This window comes from Lepidochelys kempii, chromosome 2 (genome assembly GCF_965140265.1).
Source record: "Lepidochelys kempii isolate rLepKem1 chromosome 2, rLepKem1.hap2, whole genome shotgun sequence".
NCBI lineage: Eukaryota > Metazoa > Chordata > Testudines > Cheloniidae > Lepidochelys > Lepidochelys kempii.
In genome coordinates, this window is record NC_133257.1 from 181,432,055 (window position 1) to 181,453,690 (window position 21,636).

At 40.8% G+C, this 21,636-nt stretch overlaps 1 protein-coding gene across 1 annotated transcript in view; it reads left to right on the plus strand.

Annotated features, from left to right (window-relative positions):
* The first annotated feature begins 289 nt into the window (after positions 1 to 289).
* The window catches only part of HERPUD2 (HERPUD family member 2), a 28,718-nt gene continuing 7,371 nt past the window's right edge, over positions 290 to 21,636 (plus strand). Inside the window, exons 1-5 of the mRNA XM_073332898.1 lie at positions 290 to 395; positions 649 to 1,001; positions 9,196 to 9,273; positions 13,438 to 13,551; positions 16,400 to 16,557. Of these exons, the coding sequence (XP_073188999.1) occupies positions 855 to 1,001; positions 9,196 to 9,273; positions 13,438 to 13,551; positions 16,400 to 16,557 (497 nt within the window). The 5' untranslated portion in view covers positions 290 to 395; positions 649 to 854. The remainder of the gene's footprint in view (positions 396 to 648; positions 1,002 to 9,195; positions 9,274 to 13,437; positions 13,552 to 16,399; positions 16,558 to 21,636) is intronic.

Consider the following 21,636-nt stretch of genomic DNA (forward strand, 5'->3'; position numbering starts at 1 on the left):
AGATACCACTTCAGAAAGCTCCAGTGAAGGTGCCCCGCTGCTCCTTCTCAGTTCTCAGAGGCCTTGGATGCAGCCTGTGTGAACAGCCCCTCTGAGGCCCTGCTGCCACTCAACAGCAGGGGGCGCCCGTCTCCTTGGCGCCAAGACGCAGTGACCGGGTTTCCCTGGCCCCAACACAGGGCCGATGCGGCCGCGGCTTGGCCAAGAGCAGGCCTGGAGGACTGCCGCGGTCTCTCCGCGCGGGGGGAGTGCGCATGCTCCCTTCGCCGCCAGCCCTCCAGCGCCCCCTGGCGCCGCGCACGGGGCGCCGCAGGCGAAGGGAGGCGAACCACTTCCGGTCTCCATTTTACGCCAGCAGAACAGCTCCGGGACGAGCCGAGCCGCCGCCGGGCTCGGTATGGGCGGGTCGGGGCCCTTCTGCTGCTGCTGCCGCCGGGGAGGCGGGGTGTAGGCCTCCCCCCAGGGGTCGTTGAGTGTGACCATGCCTCGCCCGAGGGTTGGGCTCCCAGTCACTGGGCTCCCCGCTCTGCTCCGGTTACCGGCCCCCGGGGGGGGGAGGAGGAGGAGGAGGGTCGCGGCCCTTGTTGCGTGGGAGAGGGGGGTCGGTGTGTGACGCCCCTAACTCGCCCCCTCTTTCCCCCTCCGCAGGCGGACACCGCCCTGGCGTGGCTCGTCGGGGTCCCGTCTACTTCCCCCTTCCCTGTACTGCCGGGGCGGCTCCCGCCGAGACCGCGGGGATGGGCGGCCGAAGCCTCCTTGTGAAACTCGCCCCCGGACACTGATCCTCCGGCCCCGGCCGTCGAGCTTCAGCGGCTTCGCCCCGCGGGGAGAGAGAGCGAGCCCGTGCGAGCAGCATGGACCAAAGCCTGGTGGGTCACCCGGTGACCCTCATCATCAAAGCGCCCAACCAGAAATACACCGACCAGACCATTAGCTGCTTCCTGGACTGGACCGTGGGCAAACTGAAAACTCACCTCTCCAAAGTCTACCCCAGTAAGCCGGTAAGTCGCTGCCTTGCCTCGCAGCAGCCTGCCCAGGGCCACGCTGCCTGCCCCGGTACTATGGGTTTTGTATTACAGCAACTTCTAGGGGCCCTGATGAGGGCCCCATCGTCCTTGGTATGGCACACATACAAAAAGTCCCTGCCCTGAAGAATTGGCAAGCCGAGTAATGTTTGCAGTTGTCTTTATGTTTTGGGGAAACGGGAAGCATATTCAATATCTTTCTCCTTTTTCATGGTCTAAGCAGAGCACAGTGCATTTAGTTAGTTAGTTCTCTAGGCTAACTAGAGCAGTATATGTTTTTGGCTAAACTTCAGTAAACGGAAGGCCTCTGAGGTGGGTGTTTTTTTTGGGGGGGAGGGTACTGCTAAGTTTCACATAAGATATAGTATATTTATGGAAGGGATGGGCTGCAAGAATGCTTAACAATGTGAAGACAAAGCTTTAAAAGAGCGTAAAACTTCTCTCCCCTTTCCTCCAATCTTGGTTTAGAAATCCGCTCTTCTGAACACTGAAGACCATTGCTGTGTTCTCAGTTCTTGCAAATACTGTTGGGCAAAAGTGGATGATGGTTGTCCTGATAGTAAAAATGGAAAGTATTATAACTTAGAATTATTTATTGCTGTCTTCTGAAGAAATTTTGTGACTTGCAGATTGAAAGAACTTGGAATGTTGTTAGATTCCAAATTTGCACAATGAAAGAACTGTAGCGCCTATAAGGCTAAGGAAAAAACAAAAATTGGTGGTTCAAATACATTAAGTGCATTCTTAATACATCCAGAATGATTCTTGTTTGCTATTCAGTTTCCATTTAAAATGTGCAGGAAGTCGTGTATTTGGTTCTTAGGCACATTGAGATGTGAATTGATTACACTGTGTAAGTATTTTCCTGGGAAAAAAGTACAGGATACTGAAGGTCTCTTTTTATCTAGCAGAGAAAAGAATAAGAAGAACCAGATAAATTCAAATTAGAAATAAGGCATACATATTTTTTAAGTGAGGATGATTAAATGAGTGAAAAAAAATAAAGAAGTTTTGGATTCTCCATGTCTTAATGATTTCAGATCAAGACTGGATGCTGTAGAAAACAGCAAAAAGAAAAGGAGTACTTGTGGCACCTTAGAGACTAACCAATTTATTTGAGCATGACGAAAGCTCATGCTCAAATAAATTGGTTAGTCTCGAAGGTGCCACAAGTACTCCTTTTCTTTTTGCGAATACAGACTAACACGGCTGTTACTCTGAAACCTGTAGAAAACAGGTTAAAGGATTCAGTACTGGGTGAAATTTAAGGGCCTGTTATATATACACGAGGTCAGACTAGATGATCTGATGGTCCCTTCTGGCCTTAAACTCTGTGAATCTATGAAACTTATATAGATTAAATTTCTGAGGCATGAACAGTTTTATTTCATCTTCGTATAGCACCAGCACAATGGGGTCCTAGGCCTGATTAGAGCATCTGGGTGCTACTGTAATACTAGGGAAAGAATAGAACAAAGGATGAGTGTGTATTGCAAATGGCTAGCATAGAGCTAGTGTAATAAAATGGTCAGCTGCTTTATCAGTCTCCTTCAAAAAGTGCAATTGTAGGATTTTTCTTTAGTAGTAAAATTGTTGTAGTTTCATGTTTGAAAAGAAGGGTCTAAATTTTTTGAGAAGGAATTAAAGTTGGAAGGAAAATAGAACTGTTGTGTGTGCTTTGTCAGGCATGTGCAGATCATTTTTTATCTAGTTTACAACATGATTATATTGTGACTGATAAAGCTACACTGACATCTGTTGGAGGAGTAAGTACTCTGAGGGTAAAACTTGTGAAAGTATAATTAATAGATAAAATGTATGAAAGGAGCATGTCCATTTTAAAGGAAATGAAAAAATACCTTTGATTGGTTACAACTTTTTCATCAATAGAAAACACTTTCCTAAAATGTGTATTCACACACCAGTTCAACAAATCTTCCCCGGATCTCACATAGGCAGAGACTTGAATTAGTCTTTAGGAAACAACTCTAATGCATAAGAGAATATATATGCATTGTATCATTACTTTTTTTAGGGGACTGAGCAAATTAGTGAAAAAAATTTATTCTAGTTGAGTAATAAATTCCTTCTCAATGGGTCTCTGGTTACCAGGAGACTTAAGCTATGTCTACTCTACAGCTGCAGCATTGTATGTGAATAACATAGCTGGAGTCAATGTACCTTAGGTCGAGTTACTGCGGGGTCTACACCGTGGGGGGTCGACAGGGGAAAAATCTGTCAATTTACCATACTCTTCTCCTCGGGGGTAGAGTACAGGGGTCGACTGGAGAGCGATCTGCAGTCGATTTGGCGGGTCTTTACTAGACCTGCTAAATCAACCACCGGTGGATCAATCTCAGAGCGTCCATCGCCATAGTGTAGACCTGCCCTAAATGTAGACACTTCCTCCAGCCACAGAAGAGGTTTTTCTGTTCTGTAGATAATCCACCTCTTAGAGAGGTGGTATAGCTAGGTTGATGGAAGAATCCTTCCATTGATCTAACCACATCTACACCACCAGAGGTTAGGCTGACCTGACGATGGTGCTCAAGGTGTGAAATTTTTCACAGCCCTGGATGACATAGCTAGGTCAACCTAATTTTTAAGTGTAGATCCGGCCTTAGCACAGGGATGAAAGGGCTTTTTCTGTTTCTGTAGTAAGTTCACCGCCTTGAGATGCAGCAGCTAGGTTAATAGAAGAATTCTGTCAACCTAGCAGTGTTTACACCGGGGCTTAGGTTGGCTTAGCTACATCTCAGGGCTTTGATGATTTTTTTTACTCCGATGAGTGGCATATCTAGGTCAATCTAAGTTTTAGGTGTAGACCAGGCCTAAATTTTACCTGACCTATTAAATATGTTTCCCTGCTGGGTTGAAGAGGATGGGGAGAATGCTAATTTAATCAGTTTTGCTTTTTTGTGTTGAGAATTTCATTGTACCTTATATACAGTTACTGTTAACTAATTCAGCAAGTTCAAGTGTCAGTTGGAGTGGGATTTACTGCATATGTTTTTGGCTGTGATTGATGGTCACAGATTAAAGGAGCCTTTTAAAAAAAAAAAAAATCTGTGGTGTCCTGTAAAACAGCATGGAAAGTATTTGGTTTTTAGAGGCTGTTTCTCTTCTCCACCCCCCTAATAAAAGTTGGGTAAAACTGTTCAAACTTATCATAGCTATATGTAGGCTTGGAAAGGTTTAATTTACTAATAAGTTCTGGAAATTAACTTTTTTTTCCAAGTTCAATTTAAATTTTTGCACTACTAAAACTTTGTAAAATAAAAATGCTTGATACTGTTTTCTTGGACTTTAGTGACTGTAGAAGTTTGAAAAACAAGATTTAGAAATAAAATAATTTAATATTTGTAATAATGCACCAGTTCACAAGTGCTGCTTTTCGGCATAACATTTTCCTCTCTAAATTTCAATTAGTGATGGAAAGGAGAAATCAATTGCCATCACTTACTGATCAACTATAAACTTTTCAAGATGTTTTTATATGACCCTCGTAGATCATTGTTATACCACTAGCTAATTCATACACTTATGGCATATTAAAAATGATAAATATGTTGCCCCCTGCTTAGGTTTACCAGCCATTGTAATAATTTTATAAATAAAAATTCTTTCAAAATAAAAGTAACAAATGTGAGACTAACCAACATTGATTCACAATCAGGAGTATTGCCTCTTGTCATAAGTTAAAACATGAATTAGAAATGATATATTAAACTTTTGGGTATTTTTTCATGTGGTAGCATAATGGGAAGCGAAGAGCAAGAGATTGTCAGTAACCCACTTATGATGCAAAGGATCCCAGAATTTTGAAGACTCAGGTGTTGTCTGTATTAGAGCAGTTATACTAATTTATATTATTATAAAAAGGTCCCAGTTAAATCAGTGCAAACTCCTAATTTAAGTGCTCTTAAACCAGTTAAACCGTTACTAAATTCAGGTGTTGTCTGTATTAGAGCAGTTATACTAATTTATATTATAAAAAGGTCCCAGTTAAATCAGTGCAAACTCCTAATTTAAGTGCTCTTAAACCAGTTAAACCGTTACTAAAATCAGTCTAGACTGCATTGTTAATTCACTGAATTAAGATAAAGGGATTTAAGTGAGGATTAAATTGATTTGTGAGTGTACATTTTAAACAGATTTAAACTAGTGCAGTTTTTATAGGCAGGTCACTTGAATTACAACTTCCCAAATAGATAAGTTTACTCGTAGGTGTAAATACTTTGAAAAAAACTGAGTTGTGCTCTCACGAAAGCTTATGCTCAAATAAATTGGTTAGTCTCTAAGGTGCCACAAGTACTCCTTTTCTTTTTGCTTTCAAAAGGTTATTCTGGTATCGTAGATCCTAGGTTCAAACCATCACAGTGCATGCATCTATCTTCTTTTGTATTTGAGTACTGATATCTTGTGTATGAAAAAGGTTATTTCTAAGGTTCATGAAAGAATCCAAACTTGGCATCTTCTTTTTTTACTGTTTATTTAGGAATGGATGTTGACAAGCTTAACTTCGTGTTAATGCAGTTTTTGAGTGAATTAACCTTGTTTTTGGAGTAAATGAATTATGAGCATACGGGGCAAAGCTTAAATTAGGTTGATGACAATATTTTCTTAATAGTCACACTTGAAGGACTTTAATTTAAATTTCTGTGGAAAAATGGGATGGGAAAAACCATAGTTGTGTGTCAAAAACATGAATTTCTACCACCCACGAAAGAGATGCTCAATGTGAAACAGAGGAATTTCCTTTAGAAAAGTTAGTCCATTACCAAATTCTGTATAGATGTTATCCTCAGAATTGTCTCTACTCTTAGCCATAAATAACTCTGACCATATAGTGCAGAAATGGTTTTGCCGTATGTTACTTATATAAAGTAGACAGTATTGTTGAGAAATTGAGCTCTGTAACAGTGCTCCAGATATTACTTTTTGTTAGTATAAATAAACTCAGCAAAAATATTTGCATGTCTTTTGGAGAAGCAAAACTAGAAAGGAATAAACCACACTAGGAATTACTGAACTAGAAGACTTCAGATTAGCAAATATTCATGTCATTCTCAAGATGTAAATGTTTTTTACTGTCATAGGCTGATTAGAAGTGCGGTTATGTGTTTGTTTGTGCATGGGGATTTATTGGATTTTTATTAGACAGAAATATTCTAGGTGTTTCGTTCTTAAGAATCTACTCAGTTTAAGGATTATGCCAGAGAATTATTGTTTGTTAATTATATAGCTTTTGAGCAGGCAGTTGATAACTAGATGATGTAAAACAAATTTTCATGTATTAGAACTTCTTATATAAAGTTACCAAAGCAGGGCACCTGTATTTGATCATGCAGGAGAGACTACCTCATAGGGAAAAAAAAAAAAAAAACATAGAAAGCAACTTGTACTGGCTTGCTATCCATTTTAAGGGATTTCAGCCCCCTCACCCCCCAAGCTATATACTGTATACTTAGGACTAATTACTTTTTTAAATGTTGCATTATAATCTTATGAGGTAAGCCCTCTGGGTTCTTTAAAAATCCTCTGTGGTATTTTTCTTGTGACATGATTTTTGTCAGTTTCCAAAGAACTTTTAAATCTTGTAAGTACAAAAATATGGTCTCTTGTACTATCTTTGCTGTGGTAGTTAACTCTGTTCCTGTGATTCTTGTTTCTGTGATGTGGAAAGCCGAAGTTTTGTAACAATAGGATGCTATGTTCACTGAAGTTCTTATACAACAAACACCTTTCTTTCAGCTCTATTTAAAACAATGTTAATTAAATAAGATGGGTCAAAGCCAAGGGCACTGTAAGCATGGAGAGTAAAACTAACAAATTATGAATGTTTTCTGAAAAGAAATTAGTCTTAGCAGTGAAATGTGGAAAGAATGTAGTCAGTGTGCTACAATACAGGAAAAAGTTGCTCACGTTTGCCAATAACCAACTGGGCAATATAACTCACTGTCTTCTGCTAGTAACCTAAAGTGGACTCTACAATATGAAGAGAGCACTTAGGACTTGTTTTGTCATTATTTTTCAGTTCAGTTTCCATGTTTGGGTTGTACTTCTAAGTAGCACTAGGACATAACTTGTTTTGTACGTTTATGTCTAATGTTCTCCACCCATAGCCCCTACAATAAACTTTGCCTTTCTTCTCTGTCACCGATGGGTTTCTTTTTTTGAGGCAGCTTATATTTGATACGCTGCTATGACCTTCTAGTGTGACTGTATTGAATGTGGTACATCAGAAATAGGAGTTGGAAGGAAATTTTTTTTTAAGGTAATATAGGGCAGGACTGTACACTACAGTACATTTTCTAATTCTTTGCCCAGTGTTGTTCTAAATGTTTGTCGTGATGTGGCTTATTCCAGAAGAAAAATTGTACCAGTGTAGTATCCGGAGTACAGTTTGCTAAATTACAGGGGAGCCTATAAAAGGTAATTGCAAGCAAACAAACAAAAAAAGTGTATTGCCTTCTGCTGCATTGTGACATATAAAGATGGTCTCAAAGGATTTAAAATAATATTTTGCATTAGAAATCTGGATCTCAGCAGGATCTTTGGTCCTGTATATGAGACTGTATACTTAGCTGCATATTAAGAGAAGGGGGAAAGAAATGCAGAATCTTAAGCAATGTTTACACTGATAACAGGTTCAGCTGATGGGGAGGGGAGTGGTTTATATCAAGCATCATGTCAGCAAGGCTTGCTCCATATTGAGTTAGTTGTGCTGAAAAACTTTGCCAGTTATAAACTTTTCTACCCCAGGATTCTTCATGTTGCTTGTGCTTGTTCAAGTGAAGTTAGCAAAGGTGGGGATTTTAAAAAAAAAAAATCCCACTGTAGATAAGGCTTCAGGGCCCATCTAAACTAGAAAAGCTGTTCAGGGATGTAGTGGTATCCTGAAACTGTTAAAACTAGTTGTGTATTGCCCTTGTAAATGGAACCATACTGTGAACTTCACCAAGGCTATAGCGTGATTTAGTAATTCAGTTAAAACAGTTTGATCCTACCAGCAAAGGTAAGACCAAAGGGAGTCTTTTTCTGCATAAAGTGCCTGATACCAATGGTGACACATAAAAATCACATTGGGTGCTGTAGTAGTGTAACTTGGTCTCCCACATATACTTTCTACTCCTGGGGAAATTCTGCACATGCACAGAATTTGTCCCCCACAGATTTCTTTGTTTCCCAGTCAGAAAGTCACTTTTCTGCAGGGAAACAAAGGGAAGGCACAAGAGTGGTCATGCTACCATCGCCAGCAGTGTTTCAGGTCCCCAGGGCAGCCAGCAGAGAGAGAAATCACTGTGGGGAAGGGCACAGGACTAGGAAAGACCTGGCTGGTGGCTCCTACCCTGTGCCAGGCTCAGCTGCTAGTCCCAGCTGGGCTGGGGAGGATGGGACTCCCTCTTCCCCTGCACAGCATCTGGGGCCATGTCAGACCCACCCCCAGATTTCTCTCCCAGCTGTAGGAAACTCTGCAAACCTCCCCACCAACTCACCCTGGTGCTTCCTGCACCCATCGCTCCTCAGCTGCAGGGGGAGGGATCCCTATAGAGAGAGCTGCTCCCCCATCCACCTGACCTCTGTGCATCCAGATCCTCTCATATCCAGACTCCCCTGCTGAGCCTCACACCCCTCCACTCAGAACCGCCTGATGAGCCTCACTCCCCCTGCACCTGGACTACCCCAATGAGCCACCCCGATCCCCAACCAGCTGCACCTGGATCCCCACCCCACTGAGCCCAAACCAGCTGCACCAGATCCTTCACTGAGCTCCCCACACCCGGACCCCCCTGCTGAGCCCCACCCACTTTCACCTGGACCCTCCTGCAGAGTACCATTACCATTGCAGGTAGAAACCCCCCCCCACCCAAGCCCCTGTGCATCCAGATCTCCCCCACACCCAGATCCCCCCCCACTGAGCCACCCATACCCAGATTGCCCAACACAGAACCCTCTCATCCCACACCTGGATCCCCCCACCTTTTGTTATGCACTATCAGCAATTTTCCGTAACAGCTGAAATTACAAAACCACTGAAATGTGTTTTGCAGACTAACAGTAGGTGGTGGGAATTTGCAAGGGATTTTTTTCATCTACAAATGTTTCCAGCTGTAAATCTGTACAGCTGGAAAAAAAGCTAAATTCCTCTCTTTGTCCCATCTTGTAGTCTACAAAGGATCAGAGACTGGTGTATTCTGGCAGACTGCTTCCTGATCATCTGCAGCTGAAAGATATTCTCAGAAAAGTAAGCTTTACATCAACACCATATGATATTTTAAGTAAAACCATTGTTTGGGGAAATAGGACTCTAAACTTGCATTGTTTAACTTTCAACTTTTCATTCTTATATTGAGATTGAGCATTTTATTACATGTAGTCTAAATATGTTCAGGGAAATTAATTTGAAAGTTCATGTCTCTCTGCAGGGGAGTAGAGCTTTTTGAAGGACTGCGAGAGGTTTGGTGGGAGAGGGTAAAATATTTTGCATTAATTCTTAGCTAGTAGCATGAGGAATAGAATGATTGTTTTTTAACAACTGGCCCAAGTGCTAACTTCGCTGTTGCGTGATGGCATAAGTTTAATTGCAGCAACTTTGAAGCATGGATCCTGCATAAGTTCACCACAATGCTGAGTTTTGTATGGATCTGAAAACAATTATATTTATAGGGTCATATGCTTCCCTCAATCCACAGCAGAACTCTTGGACAAAAATGGGAGTTCTTTGTTTAAATTGACAGTAGTACATGGCTGTTCATATGTAGAAATGTGTATCTGTCCCTTTTAACAAGTCTTTCTGCATAGTATCCTGACTCCTATCCTGGTTTTAACCTTTAAACATTTTTAACTGCTGCTGGTTTTGTTTTGCGTGTGATGGCTTGATAGTACTAACTTGGTTGGTGCACCTTTTTCTCTCTCTGCTGGTTCACCTTACAGATTGATTTAGTTTTACTAGTTTAATTTTAGGCTCCTCTGGCTAAACTGAATTTGAACTCAGGCCTCAAAGACAAAAAACATAGTGTGTCTTAGTACTTAGTATCTAAACGTAGAAAATTTGTAGTCCTTGGTCTGGAGAGAATAGCCTGTTTCAGTACCATCAGGCAGGAGGTACTTGATCAAACGAGAATAGTGTAGGATTAGTGCACTGAGCAGAATGATGTGCTAGAGAGATTATTTTGTACCAGAACTCTAAATAAAATCTCTGAATTTTGCCTGTGGTAGAAACCATAATACATTTAGTTTAGTCTCATTCCTGAGGTTAGGATGCATAGAAAGCAGTAAAGATTTCACCTGAAGCTATTTTGTTGGGATAAAGAAATACACTCTTGTGTAATAAAAACATGCAAACCATTTAATATGCAATACCTGAACATCAGTGAGGATGAACTAACTTCTGTTCCTGGAATTCTTTAAAGTATTGAATCAATGTATTTATCAACCCTTGCAGTTTAAAAGGATATGCCTGATATGCAGAAAAAAAGTTTCTCTGTCTGACAGGGATAATAATGCTTACCTCATTTGTAAAATTCCTTGATCTACTGATAAGAAGCGCAATGAAAATGCAACCGAAGAGCCATTCAGTCGGTTTGAAGCTGGTTTTTAAAATACAAAACAAAACAAAAAAACTGGTCAATGAATAGTCAAATAATGTGTGTTCAACTGTTAAACCTTTAAATCAGTGTGATGTCATATTACTTGAAGATGAGATGGAAAACCATAAGGCAGCTTGGGTAGCATGGTATCGGAATCCCGAAATACTGGAAATATGATCATTAGCATAGCTTTAAGGTGAAATATCTATTGACAAATATCCTTTTGGAAAAAATTTCTATCAATATAATTTAAACAAATCTCAACAGCTTCATAGTGTTGTTTCTCTCCTGATTTAAGGTAATTTTGAAATGCACACATCACTTGTATCTGATCCAATACCACCAAACCTAAGTAGATTATGACTAGGGTCAGTGGAAAACTGTATGTGGAATTATTTTTACTGGCAGTAAATCTTCTGTTCCATTTTTTTCTCATTTCATAAAATTTGTAGCATTTACTCTTTGTGCAGAAACCTTATTTTCTGTGATTGCTGAGTAGTAACAACTAAAGGCCTGAATCAGTTTAGACAAATACAGTTCTTTCCGTGCCCTGAAAATCAACAGTAGCTCCATGGCTTATGGGTTTTTGTGATAAGCATAGATGAGTTTATATAACCTGTTTTCTCTGATACACAAATTCAAGCCATGCTTATCTACTGGAGGAAGAGCCCATATAAATAAACCCTGCTAACCCTGTGGACCTGATTCTACAAAGGTTTTCATAACAGTCTTCAGCTACTGTACATCAAATTGTTTTACTTAGAGAATTTTGTATCCCTGAATGACCCCAGAACTGAGTTGGGGGCATCTTTATCAGTCTAATTAAGAAAAGATTGTAATGCGAGGGGGTGGAGGGGAAGGAAGGGAAATAAAAGCTGTGATAGAAGGTAAGTGAAATATTCTTTATTGTTCACCATATTCTTCTTCCCAAAATCTTTGTGCCATCAATTGCTTTAGATTTTGAAGAAACGAATCTTTAGCTCGTGGTCTCTAATACTTTGACTAGCCATCTGTTCTGATATCAGCTAAGGATTTGATGAATATCTACAGAAATTTTTGTCTCTGACATTTTGCTCTCTTGACATGGAGTGTCATCAGTTGTCCAAAATAGTACTTACGCACATGTTGAGATGTCTAGGAACTTCTTGAGCATGTACACTGAAAACCTGTGTACAATTGTGTATAACACATGTGATGGTAATGCCATTGGTCAGTGCCATGCAGATACTAAGCTTGAAAGAACATGCTATAATGTCAAGCATTCTGTAAGTTGCACCTGTATGGGAGGAACCTTATTAGTCAATGTGGAGATTATTTTTGTAAGTTGGTCAAGTTCCACTGCTCTTTGAATGTGACACATCTGAATAGCAGGGGAAGGAACCTACCTGCTAGGGAGTAGAAGCAAGAGAGGAGCCTGGGGCTAGGAATGGAGCTGACTAGAGTGGGAGTATGCAGTGGTGGTGTAGCTGTGTCAGTCCCAGAATATTAGAGAGACAAGGTAGGTGAGTTAATATCTTTTTATTGGACCAGCTTCTATTGGTGAGGGAGACAAGCTTTCAACCTTACACAGAGCTCTTTTTGACCTGAAGGAGAGCTCTGTGTAAGGTTGAAAGCTTGTCTCCCTCACCAACAGAATTTGATCCAATAAAAAGATATTATCTCACCAACCTTGTCTCTCTAGAGCGGGAGTGGTGTTTGTTGGGGTTTAGCATCAGGGTGGTTATGTTTGCTTGATTGGGAAGGGAAAAAAAAAAGTGGTAATGGAGAATGTGATGCAAAAGCAACCTTTCTGTTGGCTGTTTTGAAGAATTAAATGTGGCTATTTAGGGTTAACGTTCTAAGCTTTAGCCTTGTCTAAAAAATAAAATATTTCTAAACTTATCCTGATAACTGTTATTATAATGGCACATTTTATTTGTGCCAGGGTGTGCGCTGCAGCATGACTTCAGAATTGTAGCAGGCTATTGTATGTGAATACTGAGAGAACCCCACAGTGCAATTTGAATCTAGTCACAGCACATCTGAAATAGCCATGGCCATAGCCATTTAAGCTATTTATTTCTAGTGGTTTCTTTCCTATGGAATAAAATAGATACCTGCAAATTGAGCAGTCTTTATCACATCCCTGTTTGAGAAACAGCATGTTCTTGGAGAATCCAACTCAGTGCTCAAATCAAGAACTGTTGATTTCCAAGTCTGACTCTGCCAGTGACTCATGGTTTTGGGCAAGTCACTATAGCTCTTTTCCTCAGTTTCCCCAAATAAAATGGAGATACTTTCTGTACCTCATGTAGGTCAGAACTAAGGCTTATATAGCACTTTGAACAATACTACGTAAGTACTGAGTATTTGCTGTTTGACTGCAATAATTATACTTAGCACTCGTTCACACATCTCAAAGCCACTTAAGAGCATATTTTCTATTTTACAGATGGGAAAACTAAGGCACAGAACAGTAAATGACTTGTCACCATGAGTTAGTGGCAAAGCTAGAAACAAAATGCGGTCTCCTGTTTCCGAGTCTGGTATCATACCCATTGTACCATGCTGCAGTTCTAGAGGCAGGGATAAGAGACATCTTTATGCCAGAACGTACGCTATTGTGCATAGTGATACAGTGAATTGGTAAGAAAATACTTTATCCAAAACGTGGAACTCTGTCATAGTGGGCTTAAGTTATAGATGTGTATGGCTACTAGATTCTGCATCATGCTGCCCTATTAATTGTGAGTTTACTTTGAAAGTAGGTTTTTAATCCCATTTAACCTAGAAATTTCCGAAATACTGTTTTTTAAACTCTTTAATTTCTTTAATTTTAGCAAGATGAATATCATATGGTTCATCTAGTATGTACTTCACGGACCCCCCCAAGTTCTCCAAAACCAAGCACCAGTTCTGTGTGTCATGGAGCATCGACATCCAGCAGCAGCTCAGTGAGTTGTTTTTTGGTATATGGAGTGGAGATTCTCATTTGATCGTGGTCTTTTTTTGTCAGCACTTCCCATTAGTTTTTAAAACCTAGTAGCAATACAATGAAAGTGCAAAATATTGTGTAAAAACAACCTTATGTAAACTGTTTTGTACAGTTAAACTCAAAGGCAGTGCTGCAAATATTAAAATTGTAATAGAAAAAAACATGAACCCTGTTCTGGTAACTGTAACAATGCTGAAATCTCTGTAGTCTTCATTAGAAGATGAAATTTGTGACTTCAAAACTGCTATGTATTTTATATTTAAAAAATCCTTCCCTGGAGCCTGAAAGTGGGGGTTTTCTTAACTGTATTTGGCTGTGATAGAATAGCAGGTAAAAATGGTTCTAAGAGTCGTCTTTTCCTTCATTATGGTGAGCCTCCTGCCTCCTCTCCTTAGGTGGAAATGTGACTGTTCTCCAGGAGGCTGTTGAGGGTTAGCTGGGACATATGCACATGTTACCTGTGTTCTGCTGATTGACTATCAGTCAGCAAAAACAGCACTTTGGCAGTGATCAGCTGTCTGCTTTATTCTCACCTCACTGGAAGGCCAAGTTTGTCCCCTCTTTGACACACCCGCACTAGACAGCGTACAGATTGGGACTTCCTCATGTAGCTGAATACCTTAAGCCAACCTCTGGGCAATACTTGAGTGCAATGAATTTTTCAGAGGGATTTTGTAAATATTTCTTTTCAAAAAGTCTAGGTTTATATTATAGTTTTTGAAATAATTGGCTTCCACTCTTATTGCTTTGCTTTATAAACTACCTGTATGCTTGTCTGCAAAGTAATTATTTTAAATCATGTTAGTACACAGTGCCAGATTCCTAATCTAGTAGAAAAAGTATCCATCAGAAAGCAGAGGGACTTTATCCATCATTCTTTCTTTCTTCCGTTCTTCAGTTGTCACTCTAGTAGGTAAAACTATCTCTTGCATGCTTTTTGTTGCAGACAGATGGGGTTGTATAGATGTTTGTTTCCATACTGACATCTGTGGCACGTTGACCTTGTTCTAATTTCTGTTCTTCAGAGCTAGTTAAGTTTGGATGGGTTTTTCTAATATTTAAACACTGTACTTTAAAAGCTAATATTAGGAGTTGGAGTTTATGAAAGCTAATATAATTATGTATGTATTAACCAAATTCTAGTGCAGGAGGCTGGTTATACTAGAACATTTGCCACCCTGCAGTCTGATCTTCATTTCTGAAAGTGTCAGGGTGACTGGCTGGCCTGCCATAATTAATTAGTTGCTTCCCAGCCTGAGAGGGCAGCAATAAGGGGTCAGGTGATAGCTTAATGGACAGCTGGGCCTCATAAGAGGACAGAGAGAGATCACTGTGGTGTAGAATCACAGGGAGCAGGCAGGATCCTGTGGAAGGCTCTGAGTTAGCATCTGTGGAAGATTGCATACTCCAGGGAACTTGGGGGCCAAGTGCTCTATCCTAGAGCCAGAAAATCTTTCAGAAGTAGCCCTGGAAGGGGCTAGGAACTAGAGCCCAGGGAGCAGGCTGAAGAGAAGCCCCCAAATGGTAGAAGAATCTTCTTCTTTGTTGGCTCTCTTCAGTTGGACTTTTGATACCCCAGAAGGGTTTACACTTGTTTGTGACTTTGCCAGAGGGCTAAGCCACATCACTAGAACTCATGGTCAGCAGGTAGAGCCCCCTTTGGGGGAAGCTAGCCCCTGGCTCCACCCCTTCCATCCATGTCTCCCCCGTGCCCCCCCCCCCAACAGGAGCATCGAGCCTCCCTCCCCCCCACCCAGAGGAGCCCCGAGTAGTCTCTCCCTCTCCCCCCCTGCCCAGCTGGAGAAGTTCTGGGCTGGCCGGAGGCCTGAGTGCACCCCTCCCTCGGCTGGAGGAGCCAGCCCCCCACTTGCCTGGAGGAGTCCTAGGCCTGCCACGCCTCCCCTTCCCCAGACCCCAAGCTGCCCGGGAAAAGCCGCAGCATCTCTTCCTGAAGAAGAACCTGAGCTTTAGATATGCCCCATTCAGATTTTGGGGCGGCTGAGGAGGCAGTATGTGCTACTCAGCTTCCTGGGTTCATCAGCAGTCTCTCTGGAGTCCAGGGAGATTACTGATGAACTCAGGAAGTTGAATAGCAGATACTGCTTTCTCAGCCGCCCTGGAACCTGCATGGGGCATAATAAAGCAAAAACTTCCCCCACCAAATCTGCAGCTGGGCATCAGCATCAGTGCTCCACTGGCCTGTTATACCTGCCACCCATGCCAGAACTGACTGGTGTCTTTGTGTGGAGTTACTGAGGTGTCTGCAGGAAGGAAATTGAGGCAGAGAACTCCTACAGTACCCTGCTCAGCCAGCAGGGGGCACTTAAAGGACAGGCATGACCTACAAAATTGGATTGTGCAATTGTTTTTAAACAATGAGAGACACTGACAACAACTACTTCTGTTAGTGATGTCCACTAGTATCTCCTTTCACTGTTAAACGTTTGATTAGAATCGTTAAGTGCTGATTTATTATGAGCCAGACCAACCCAAAAAAAAGCGCTCGTTACCCATCTCCCATTTAAATTTTTTTTTCTTTGGGAGCTGCTGGATGCTGAGCATTTTTGTAAACCTGGCTTCCTACTTCTGTGCCTGGATGGGCAGTTGCATGCTTTTTTTGAAAATCTGGCCTACTCATGGCTCCTATTTTTAAAAGGAGAAAGTTTCTTGTTGCATGTGTATACACCATATATAATTAATGAGACTTCACACAGCACACTTAAGAACATGCCTTTAATGCAAATATAGAAATACTGAGTCCCCCATAAGTGTGGTGAAAATATTAAAGGAAACTATTTTATTTTAAGAACTCAGAACATTCTGGATCGACAACTCCATCACCCACAAGCCAAGAATCTTTATCTACATCTATAAACTCTAGCTCAGATGGAGTGAGGCATCGTAACCTTCCACAAGCACAAAGCAATCCTGTGCAAAGTCACCAGTTCCCATATTTAATGCAAGGGTAAGTGAATTTGAAGTAATCCTCAAAATCATGTTATAGTGCTGTTTATATTTTTTGCTGTAGATACCTCCTTTTCACTTTTTAGGTTTTTAGTTGAAATTATGGTTACTCCATAGTCTATGATGGAATGACTTGTAATTAATATTATGATTTTCAGAATTCCTGTAATCAATCTTATGTATCTTCTTTGATTGTTTGTTTATCTAAGAGTAAGTCCCTGGGTAAGCATTATCAATGCTGCCTTCCATGCGATTTCCTTTTCTGTCCTGCCCTCATACACTTTGCCTCTTCTGCTGATGCTCTCTTACTTTTGGGTGGTGTGACTGATATCCCCATTTGTGGTTGAAACACAAGCAAATAAATCCACTAAGGATCAGCTGATGTTTTTTCCTCATTGCTGGTATTTTAATCAACAAGATTACCTAACATTAAATTCATACAAGAACAATGTTGACTCTTAATTTTTTTATGGCATACACACATCCAGAAAAGCAGTTTGACACCTCACTCCTGGTCCACATTGGATTGAACTGTAGAAGTAATTCACAGATATCCTGGATAACAGATATAAGAGGCGGTCTTATATTGGTGTGCAGCATAACCTAACAGACTATTTGCAGGTTCTGCTAGGAAGAAAAAGATCTGCTTTGTTATTTGGTAGGAAAATTTATGTATTATGTTGCACTGTGAACATTTATTCCTTGGGTAAATAGTGACACACTTGCCTTTGAGGAAACTGGATCAGGCTAGCTTGACTGTCAGGGAAACTGCTCAATGTAGAGCAATAAGCTCATTCTCAAGGTAACTTGTGGTATGTTCATCATACATAGGGGATTGTCTTATAAATCTTTTTTTGGGCGGGGGGAGGAGCCTGGGGGAAGGTTGGATAAATTCAGCTTTTCACATGAACTTGCCATACAGGGCATAAACATTTCACTAGCGTGCAATCTAAATAAATGATGAACTGGATCATTTGTCCCTCTCACCTGCAGACTGACACTAAAGTCCTTATACCGAAGTCCAGGTGACTTGGAATGCTTAAACCTAGAGACATGGCTAAGGGGTCAGTCAAAGTGAACTGTAAAAAGTTATTTGATGATTTCTCTAAAGAATAATTTAATGGAACATTGTCAAGTTGATCCAAATTTTTAAAAAAATCTTTTGCTATGGGTTACTGGACACCAGACCCACTAATTGGTGAGGGATTATTCCATACCAGTACCAATCCTGTCTGCTGTCTTTTTGCAGACAGAAGCCCTCTTAATGTCTTGGGCTACTTTGCAGCCATTAGCCCCTCTGTTTTTTTACTAGAGAGAGCAGAGTCTAAGATTGTACATTGATTACATTTCTGAGTGACAGGGAGGATGATGATGTCCACAGTGACTGAGGAAGGTGAGAGCGGTTAAAAGCTCTGTTCCATCCCTTTTGTGGATGCCAAGCATCAGCTTATATTCATGTCAGGAAGACAGGCAGAGATGTTAGTTTGGACAGAAGGAGAGCTGAGTCATCAGCATAGATAACTATGTACATGTAGCAGTAGCATGTTATCAAAGACCGCTTACGATTAGGCTAGGCCCTCTCACCTATAATCCCTTATTTCTGTGGCTCTGTAGTCACAAAATAAATTGACAATAAAATAGTCATATTGCTCTTTAATAATTCTAAACAACTGGTTTAGGTAAATGGAGCAACATATCTTTAAAAATAAGAGTACCCTGTACACTTATTACAAAAGGACTATGTTGGAAATCTTAAGATTTCTTACTAGTTGCTTACTTAAAATGAGACTGTTTTGGTTTCTTGAATAGACAGTATTTTGCTCCACTGCAAAATCCTCTTCCAAACTATGCATACACAAACTACATGGACAACACAATGGTCACCTTTCAGACACACACAGACAGGCCAAGGAAATCCAACTTAGAAATAAAGTGCATTCTGATGTTTATCATAGTAGGTCACGAGCAGCCTCTTACAAAACTTACTAAGAAATCCAAATTCTTCCCACAGAAAAGAATCTTTCTAGTTTTATTCATCTGAGGCACACCCTCTGTTTGAAGCCATTCTCAATCTGATCTCCATCACTTAGGCTGTGTCCGCACCGTGCTGCAGTTTGGACTGCAGGGATGTGAATTGCAATGTCCCCCCCCACCCAAGTGCTGTACTGTAACTGCCCATGTGAATGGTGTTGACATAAACATGGGGTAGTTACAGTGGGTGTGTGCTGCAGTTTGCACTCCTGCAGTCTGAAGTGTAGGGCTATGTAGACAAACCCCCAGATAATGTGTGTAAGTTTAGGTAGGGGTGTGGCTTTTTCAAAGCAACTTTTGAGGTTAGGTCAGGAATGTGTAAATAGTCACACATCTTGCATCCTCTCCATTTGCAACTTGCTTTCCTGGTTTGTAGGGATTTTATATGATGGGAGAAAACTCCCATCTTGTAAAGAAATTTTTTTTCCAAAAAGCAAAATATAGAATATATACAAAAGGACCAGAGGAGATAATTTGAAATTTGTCATTTTGATATCCAAGCACGTTAGAAGATTAGAGGTGACACTGACAACATTGGGGAGGTGGTTTTGCTTCCTGTTAGTTTGGGGAAGAGACAGTTTGGCTGAATAATGTAGGAGACGAAATGGTGTGTGGGGGAGGCTGGGGAACCCCATAAACGTGAGCCAAAGGATACTGTATAGATGTGCACCTCCGGTGTAGAAAAGGATTGTCAAACTCCTTGCTAGTGTGATGTATTTAACTGGCCTTCATGATGCTCGGACTCTGCAAAGTGTAAAAATGACCTGGTGCATTGCTGTCTTAGTCTGAAACAGCTCTGCAAGTTGTGAACTGAACCAATTTATTGCAATGAGGTTTGAGCTCTGAAGACAGTGACAGCAGCAGGACTCACATTGCGAAATAACTTCAGGCACACATTTGCATGTGCAAATGGTTAAATAAACAGAAGGCAGATAAATGCTCTCTACCATTTTACTTCAATTGATAATACTGACTATCGCAGTTAGTTAACTAAAAATTGAGTTGCTGTATAAGGATCACATACTGTTTGTGCTAACCTTCCATTGCCACTTTGAAATTAACCTGTTGAGGCTGATATCGCCCGAACCTATGGACAATAAATAATTCAGCAGTCTCCACAAAACAAGTTTTAACAGCTCTGTGGTAGAACCCCCTTATATCCAGGACAACCATTGGTGCTCACCAATTGCTTCACGAAATGAAATATTGGGAAGATAGTTCAGAACAAATACCATGTTCTGAATAAAAGTTAAATAGGGCTCGAAAAATATTTGATGTATCCTAAGACTAAACCTACTAGCCAGAGTGAAAACTACCTGTGCCATTTCCCCACCAAAGGTATTCCTATTGCCACATATTCATTCCTGCACCAGTAAATCAACAGTGCCACTCCTCTATGCACCATTCACTAATCTTATTCTCCCCTGCAAAAAATATACCTTTTCCAAAACCTTATTCCCAGACATAGCTCATTTAGTACATTTTGGGTTTTTCCTTTACACTCAAAATTTAAACCTGGGTCCCTCCAAACTAATGAATTCTGGGCTCTCTTCCCACCCTCAACCACTTAAGAAGTTTTGGGCTTCTTGTCTCTTTGGAGGGATGTTCTGAGGCTGCGGTCACTCATGGACATGCTGGTGCTCCTTGGCCTCATACAACTCCATTCTTCTGTGGCTGCTTCTGTTCTGCTTGCTTTTCCTCTGCTGTGGGAATAGCAGCAGAGGCAGTTCCAGCTTGTTCTGCTCTGCTTTTATGCTCTTCCACTGCTTCCAAACTCCTGGACTACTCTGCTTCCTGCCTCTTCTCCCTTCCATTCTGAGGGAAAAGTGGAAGCTTCTCATGCTCCTTCTTTTCCTCTCCCTTCCAGAGAGAGTGCACTAATTCTTTACTTGGGAGGGACTGTTACTTTTTTGGTTAAATATTGTTTTTCCATTCTGCCATGCAGTGTATTTGAGTTCTAAGCATTGCCCATGTATTTTCCCCAAATGCCCTTGTTGATCGCTTTCAAATGTGTTGGCTGTGTACTTATTTTTATACTAGCATCTGCTGAGTTTTCCAAGTATATCAAATATAGCTTGAGAAGTTAGCACTGCAGAGTGCTTCTCTGAAGCCAAGATTTCTTTGAGTGATAAGAAATGAGAAACTCAGTGGGCCTCCGAGTTTGACATTATTAGGTATGAAAGTGCATCTTGCCTCTCAGAAAATGTAGTCTCCAGTAATCAATAATAAAGCATGCAAATTGTTTTGGTGTGAGAGAAGCAGAAATAGCTTAGGACACTGTATTATTAAAGTCTCTAGTAGTCTTGGCTTAACTGTGACCATCTTCTTTTTCTGTTCCTTCCTCTCCCTTCAAGATTTTTTTAAGACTGTCATAAATTTTCGAATGTGGTATGAAGTGGAGTCTCAAATTCCAAACACCACTTCCAAGCAGCACCGCTGTGCGGGAGGAAAAAAATTATTATTTTTAAAACTGTAAACAAGCTTGGTTTCTTGAAATGTGCTCCAGATCACAAAAATGAAGAACTTGCTAGAGTAAATTCAGAGCTTATTACTGGAGAGTGGAGCACAACTAAAAGAAAACTAAACTATACCAAATATTAAAAAAAGGGACTTGCTAAACTCCTACAAATTGTCTCAGCATAATACCAAGGAAGCACTGATATCCAGGGGTTCAATTGAGGAGCCATACATGAACTATACATAGAAAACGACAGGGTCTAAATTAGCTGTTACCTCTCAAAGAGATCTTGGAGTCATTGTGGATAATTCTCTGAAAATATCCACTCAGTGTGCAGCGGCAGCCAAAAAAGCGAACAGAATGCTGGGAATAATTAAGACAGGGATAGATAATAACATGTTGCTTCTATATAAATCCATGGTACGCCCACATCTTGAATACTGTGTGCAGATGTGGTCGCTTCATCTCAAAAAAGATATTTATATTTATTGGAATGGGAAAAGGTTCAGAAAAGGACAACAAAAATGATTAGGGATATGGAACGGCTTCCGTATGAGGAGAGATTAATAAGACTGGGACTTTGCAGCTTGG